This window comes from Cottoperca gobio, unplaced genomic scaffold, assembly GCF_900634415.1.
Source record: "Cottoperca gobio unplaced genomic scaffold, fCotGob3.1 fCotGob3_279arrow_ctg1, whole genome shotgun sequence".
In the NCBI taxonomy this organism is placed as follows: Eukaryota; Metazoa; Chordata; class Actinopteri; order Perciformes; family Bovichtidae; genus Cottoperca; species Cottoperca gobio.
The window spans coordinates 105,001-112,437 of NW_021166891.1; the positions used below are offsets into that span (position 1 = coordinate 105,001).

The 7,437-nt window shown below is 40.2% G+C and overlaps 1 protein-coding gene across 2 annotated transcripts in view; it reads left to right on the forward strand.

Annotated features, from left to right (window-relative positions):
* Positions 1 to 7,296, forward strand: part of rab40b (RAB40B, member RAS oncogene family) — a 14,218-nt gene extending 6,922 nt beyond the window's left edge. Inside the window, exons 4-6 of one of the 2 annotated variants that reach the window (XM_029426993.1) lie at positions 792 to 869; positions 1,688 to 1,910; positions 5,217 to 7,296. In XM_029426993.1, the coding sequence (XP_029282853.1) occupies positions 792 to 869; positions 1,688 to 1,910; positions 5,217 to 5,515 (600 nt within the window). In that variant the 3' untranslated portion in view covers positions 5,516 to 7,296. The remainder of the gene's footprint in view (positions 1 to 791; positions 870 to 1,687; positions 1,911 to 5,216) is intronic. The other variant, XM_029426994.1, reaches the window with a different exon arrangement.
* Positions 7,297 to 7,437: the final 141 nt, after the last annotated feature.

The following is a 7,437-nucleotide window of genomic DNA, read 5'->3' on the forward strand; positions in this document are numbered from 1 at the left end:
TTTTCTACAGAACCACAAGTGTTTGACGCAGTAAACTCAACGCACACAATGTTTCCTGATGTTACATAGTGAACAACAAGTTGAAATCAGCAGGAGAGCTAGCTAATGTTAGCTGTTAGCTGTTAGCTGTTAGCGGTTAGCAGCCGGTGGAGCGAGGTTCCATAGAGTTACATTATGATGCGTTCAGGCTCTATAAATCCATAAATCAAATGAGCAAAAATGTGAATATTCTCTAAGAATAAAGTCGTACATTTACGAGAAATACATTTTACATTTTCTCTAAGATTATAAATTCCTAAATTTGCAAGAAAAAGGGTCAAAATGACTAAATCTAAAATCTAAAAGAAAAAACCTCGATTATTCCCTGAGATTCAACCGTCACAGGACAAAATGTCTAAATGTCAAAACTAGACTTTTACAATGATGTCGACTCTGCTGCTTGTTTTTCTTTGCATGCTTTAATCCAACACGTCAGTCCAGATATTGTGTGTGTGTGTGTGTGTGTGTGTGTGTATGTGTGTGCTGCAGCTGCTGCTTATGTTCATGAAACATTCATCGTTTTAGTGAAAACATCGAGGATTTTTCGGCTTCTTGTTTTTATATTTTGTCATTGAATCAATAGTTTCAGAGTTTGAAGCTCGTCCTGATGTTGTTCAGCACGAGAAGTCTTGTGGAAGACAACAGGCTTCAGGGTCTTTCAATAATCCATCCGTGTGTTTACAAGGTTAAGTTTTATTTTGAAGTGAGTTCATTGGACGTGCAGTAAGTCACCAGATGTTTCTGCTCCTCAGGGAGTGATCCTGGTGTACGACATCACCAACCGCTGGTCATTTGATGGGATCGACAGGTGGATCAAAGAGATAGACGAGGTCAGTGATCACGTAATGAATCTGTCCATCACAGTTTCTGTGTTTTATCGCCGCGTGGTGTCTCTGCAGTTACTTCATATCTGAACACAACACACTCACTGCACACGAGGCTGCTCTGCACCAGGAACACAGCAGCTGTGCTGTACCAGGGTCCACCAGGAACTTTAACGATTTAATTTGATGCTTCTTGTTTTTCATAGCCCAGCTGTTTGTCCTGAGAACATAAGCTGCCAAAAATAAGTAAATAACTTAACAAATTAATAAATATGCAAATAAATGTACCAAAAATAACATAAAAAAATAAATGAAGGCAGATATTCCTATTTTAATTTGCTTCTTTATTCATTTACTTTAATATTAAAATGTTCCTTTTATTTATTTATGTATTTATAATGTATAAAGAAAACAGAAATATATGAATAAATACATACACGTGGAATGTAATATTAATATTTTAAATTCCTTTAAAATAAATAATATAAATAAATGTATAATAAATAAATAAAAGGGAAAATTAAATAGGTGAATTAATACAAAGGTAATTAAATAAAGTTTTATCAACGAATAATTTAAATTGAATGACATCATTGTTTTGTTTTTGCAGCTTCCACCATCCATGGTGTTCAGGGTTAAATCCAAGACATTAAACATTTTATATTATTAGAAAACATGAGATCTTCCACTTTGGTCATCATCATAAAACCTTCATGTTCAGACTCAGCTGTAGTGATCTTATATACTTTAAATATTTAGCTGATGACGCTATCTAAATATAGATTCAGACACTTCTGTTTCAGCTGGAGTCTGTTTTTACCCAGCATGCTCCAGGGGTGCCCAAGATCCTCGTGGGGAACCGCCTGCACCTGGCCTACAAGCGGCAGGTGACCACGGAGCAGGCGCAGGTGTATGCGGAGAAGCTGGGCATCACCTTCTTCGAGGTCAGTCCGCTGTGCAACTTCAACATCACCGAGTCGTTCACCGAATTGGCTCGCATCGTGCTGATGAGGCATGGCATGGAGCGACTGTGGAGGCCCAACAGAGGTGAGTCTCTGTGGTCGTTCTGTCTGTGAGTCTCTGTGGTTGTTCTTTGAGTCTCTGGTTGTTCTGTGAGTCTCTGTGGTTGTTATTTGAGTCTCTGTGGTTGTTCTGTGAGTCTCTGTGGTTGTTCTGTGGGTCTCTGTGGTTGTTCTGTGAGTCTCTGTGGTTGTTCTGTGAGTCTCTGTGGTTGTTCTGTGAGTCTCTGTGGTTGTTCTGTGAGTCTCTGTGGTTGTTCTGTGAGTCTCTGTGGTTGTTCACTGAGTCTCTGTGGTTGTTCTGTGAGTCTCTGTGGTTGTTCTGTGAGTCTCTGTGGTTGTTCTGTGAGTCTCTGTGGTTGTTCACTGAGTCTCTGTGGTTGTTCTGTGAGTCTCTGTGGTTGTTCTCTGAGTCTCTGTGGTTGTTCACTGAGTCTCTGTGGTTGTTCTGTGAGTCTCTGTGGTTGTTCTGTGAGTCTCTGTGGTTGTTCTCTGAGTCTTTGTGGTTGTTCTCTGAGTCTCTGTGGTTGTTCACTGAGTCTCTGTGGTTGTTCTCTGAGTCTCTGTGGTTGTTCACTGAGTCTCTGTGGTTGTTCTGTGAGTCTCTGTGGTTGTTCTCTGAGTCTCTGTGGTTGTTCACTGAGTCTCTGTGGTTGTTCTGTGAGTCTCTGTGGTTGTTCTCTGAGTCTCTGTGGTTGTTCACTGAGTCTCTGTGGTTGTTCTGTGAGTCTCTGTGGTTGTTCTGTGAGTCTCTGTGGTTGTTCTCTGAGTCTTTGTGGTTGTTCTCTGAGTCTCTGTGGTTGTTCACTGAGTCTCTGTGGTTGTTCTCTGAGTCTCTGTGGTTGTTCACTGAGTCTCTGTGGTTGTTCTGTGAGTCTCTGTGGTTGTTCTGTGAGTCTCTGTGGTTGTTCTCTGAGTCTCTGTGGTTGTTCACTGAGTCTCTGTGGTTGTTCTGTGAGTCTCTGTGGTTGTTCTCTGAGTCTCTGTGGTTGTTCTGTGAGTCTCTGTGGTTGTTCTGTGAGTCTCTGTGGTTGTTCTCTGAGTCTGTGGTTGTTCACTGAGTCTCTGTGGTTGTTCTGTGAGTCTCTGTGGTTGTTCTCTGAGTCTCTGTGGTTGTTCTGTGAGTCTCTGTGGTTGTTCACTGAGTCTCTGTGGTTGTTCTGTGAGTCTCTGTGGTTGTTCTGTGAGTCTCTGTGGTTGTTCACTGAGTCTCTGTGGTTGTTCTGTGAGTCTCTGTGGTTGTTCTCTGAGTCTCTGTGGTTGTTCACTGAGTCTCTGTGGTTGTTCTGTGAGTCTCTGTGGTTGTTCTGTGAGTCTCTGTGGTTGTTCACTGAGTCTCTGTGGTTGTTCTGTGAGTCTCTGTGGTTGTTCTCTGAGTCTCTGTGGTTGTTCACTGAGTCTCTGTGGTTGTTCTGTGAGTCTCTGTGGTTGTTCTGTGAGTCTCTGTGGTTGTTCTCTGAGTCTTTGTGGTTGTTCTCTGAGTCTCTGTGGTTGTTCACTGAGTCTCTGTGGTTGTTCTCTGAGTCTCTGTGGTTGTTCACTGAGTCTCTGTGGTTGTTCTGTGAGTCTCTGTGGTTGTTCTGTGAGTCTCTGTGGTTGTTCTCTGAGTCTCTGTGGTTGTTCACTGAGTCTCTGTGGTTGTTCTGTGAGTCTCTGTGGTTGTTCTGTGAGTCTCTGTGGTTGTTCTCTGAGTCTTTGTGGTTGTTCACTGAGTCTCTGTGGTTGTTCTGTGAGTCTCTGTGGTTGTTCACTGAGTCTCTGTGGTTGTTCTGTGAGTCTCTGTGGTTGTTCTGTGAGTCTCTGTGGTTGTTCTGTGAGTCTCTGTGGTTGTTCTCTGAGTCTTTGTGGTTGTTCTCTGAGTCTCTGTGGTTGTTCACTGAGTCTCTGTGGTTGTTCTCTGAGTCTCTGTGGTTGTTCACTGAGTCTCTGTGGTTGTTCTGTGAGTCTCTGTGGTTGTTCTGTGAGTCTCTGTGGTTGTTCTCTGAGTCTCTGTGGTTGTTCACTGAGTCTCTGTGGTTGTTCTGTGAGTCTCTGTGGTTGTTCTCTGAGTCTCTGTGGTTGTTCTGTGAGTCTCTGTGGTTGTTCTGTGAGTCTCTGTGGTTGTTCTCTGAGTCTGTGGTTGTTCACTGAGTCTCTGTGGTTGTTCTGTGAGTCTCTGTGGTTGTTCTCTGAGTCTCTGTGGTTGTTCTGTGAGTCTCTGTGGTTGTTCACTGAGTCTCTGTGGTTGTTCTGTGAGTCTCTGTGGTTGTTCTGTGAGTCTCTGTGGTTGTTCACTGAGTCTCTGTGGTTGTTCTGTGAGTCTCTGTGGTTGTTCTCTGAGTCTCTGTGGTTGTTCACTGAGTCTCTGTGGTTGTTCTGTGAGTCTCTGTGGTTGTTCTGTGAGTCTCTGTGGTTGTTCACTGAGTCTCTGTGGTTGTTCTGTGAGTCTCTGTGGTTGTTCTCTGAGTCTCTGTGGTTGTTCACTGAGTCTCTGTGGTTGTTCTGTGAGTCTCTGTGGTTGTTCTGTGAGTCTCTGTGGTTGTTCTCTGAGTCTTTGTGGTTGTTCTCTGAGTCTCTGTGGTTGTTCACTGAGTCTCTGTGGTTGTTCTCTGAGTCTCTGTGGTTGTTCACTGAGTCTCTGTGGTTGTTCTGTGAGTCTCTGTGGTTGTTCTGTGAGTCTCTGTGGTTGTTCTCTGAGTCTCTGTGGTTGTTCACTGAGTCTCTGTGGTTGTTCTGTGAGTCTCTGTGGTTGTTCTCTGAGTCTCTGTGGTTGTTCTGTGAGTCTCTGTGGTTGTTCTGTGAGTCTCTGTGGTTGTTCTCTGAGTCTCTGTGGTTGTTCACTGAGTCTCTGTGGTTGTTCTGTGAGTCTCTGTGGTTGTTCTGTGAGTCTCTGTGGTTGTTCTCTGAGTCTTTGTGGTCGTTTTTTGTCTGGAAACAGGCGGAAACTTTATCTGAATTAAACACAAAAATATAAGTTATATTTAAGTTAAGATGAAAATGAGCCTATCAGGGTGAATACTTCAGATACATCTGCTTTCTTTATTCTTCATAATAAACAAACAACACGTTGTGGTTTTATGTGTCACATGTTTTCTGATGACATCATGGTTCAGGAGGGAGCTGCTCACTGATTGGTCCACACGCCTCCTCATGTAAACTGATTTACATTGGTGTTGATTATTAGCAGCTCTATGCTGCCCTCTGCTGTAATACAATATATATATTATATGTAATATAAGATATAATATATATACTTACCTTTTCCCTCTGTTTTCTGTATATATTTAGGTTTTTATTGTTAGACAGATAAAAGACATAAATTAAATGATGTTTTATGTTTCTTTTGTTTGTACATGTTCCTCAGTGCTGAGTCTGCAGGACTTGTGCTGTCGCTCCATCGTCTCCTGTACTCCGGTCCACCTGGTGGATAAACTCCCGCTCCCTGCCGCTCTGAAGTCCCACCTGAAGTCCTTCTCCGTGGCCAACGGCCTCAACGCCCGCATGATGCACGGACGCTCCTACTCCGTCACCGCCAGCGCTCACCATGGCGCCACTAAGAGGACGGGCGGCGCGCTGCTGAAGAAACACAAACTCACCCGGCCGCCGCTCAGCCCGCCTGCACAGAGCTGCAGGAACAGCTGTAAAATATCCTAACGGCCGGACGTGTCCGTGAACGCACCGTCACCTGTTTCATGTTTTATAAAACCTGAGAAGTATGGATGGAAAAATTAATCATAACTCATTAAATTAATTAATATGCCAACAAATGTACCAAAAATAATAATAAAAAATGAATTTAGGCATTAATTATTCGTCAAATGTGACATAAATTGATATTTCTGTTTTATTTTTCTTTATTTAGTATCCATTGTATTAATCCCCCTATTTATTTATTTACTTTCCTTTTTCCTTTTTATTCATTTTTAATAATTTTTGCATTTATTATTCATTTACAAAACAAAAGTATTTTAAATGTATGAAGAAATGTAAAAACAAAGAAAATACAGAAGAAATAGGGAAATAAACGAGGGGAAAATGCAAAGGGAAAATAATAAATAAATATATAAATAAATAAATACATCAAAGAACATTTAAATAAAGAATCGGGAAAAGAAAATAGGAAAGTAAGTAAATAGATAGTAAGTAGATAAATGAAACATGAATAAAACAAATGTCAATTTATGTCACATTTTATTAATTAATGCGTACATTTATGTTTTTTAATGACATATTAATTAATGTATTGAGTTATTGATTCATTTGAGATTTTGTTCCTGTTCTGTATCTGAAACAGAAATATGAAGTCTTTATAGTCCTTTATACGTCAGCTGAAACATTACAGTTTTACATTTTACACATGAAACTGATTGTACAGGAACAAACGTTCATCCCGTTTCCAGCTTTCCTCACACACACGTTCCAGAAGCGTTACTTCTGCACGTGTCTGGAGACGGAGTGTCAGCCATTAGAAAAAGGATATAAATCATTTAAAGTCAGATTTTTGTACATGAACAGCAGAAGAAGTCAAACTCTCAAATCTGTTCAAACCGGCTGTTTGGTGACGTCTGTCGTGTTTCTGGGCTCGCTGTCAGCAGGAAACCCCGTCAAAATAAAAGAGCGAGGACTTCTCCTTTCTTGTTTTAAAAAAAAGTTCATCAGTTCAGAAGTGTCAGCGCCGCTGTTGGGAGAAACATCTGAGGGTCGGGGATAAGGGGATCAAGTTCTAATAATATTACAAAGAATTTATGATTTAAAAACAAATAATGAAAAAAGGTGATGAAACATCCACATGTTGCTGTATTAGGAGATATTAAGTATAAACTGCGACTTTTATCTCGTAACGTTGTCTTAATATCTGTGAAGACATTTATTTTGTACAAATGACTCTAAATATTTGTAAGTTTTTTCCCTAACTGTGGCCTTATTAACACTTATTATTACTCTTATTATTGATGTATAAATGCAGATTCACAGTCCTGCAGCTTCCTCTTCAGGATGTTTTCTACACACACACACACTCTCTCTCACACACACACACACACACACACACACTGTACATACAGGCACTTTGGACTCTGTATTTTTGCACAATGTACTAACTCCATGAACACACTGAACAGCTGCTTTAATGTACAATATTTGTACGTATTGTAAATGATAAATGATAACCTGTGGGTTTGTACCTGTTTTCAGTGTAAAGTGACATTATATTGTTATTTTATATTATGTGACAGAGGAGGTCACTGGACAGAAAGTTGTTGTCTTGCACTGTTTATTAATGTATGTATGTAATGGAGGTGAAATAAAAAGATATATTATTTATATAGTAAGTAAGTCAAACATTTTATTTGGATGTCATTATTTTGTCTTAACATATTCTGAAAATTACAACTGTCTTGTAAATGGAAAACATTGTTCTTAAATACAAAGATTTATTCTAACTGAAATATTATGACTTTATCCTTGGAAAACACAGTTTTCCCCTGAAAATACAAATGTTTTCTCAAATAAATCAACATTTTTCTCAACAACTAACAACAACAAAAACCTGTAATGTGCCTGGTTACGGTTGCTAA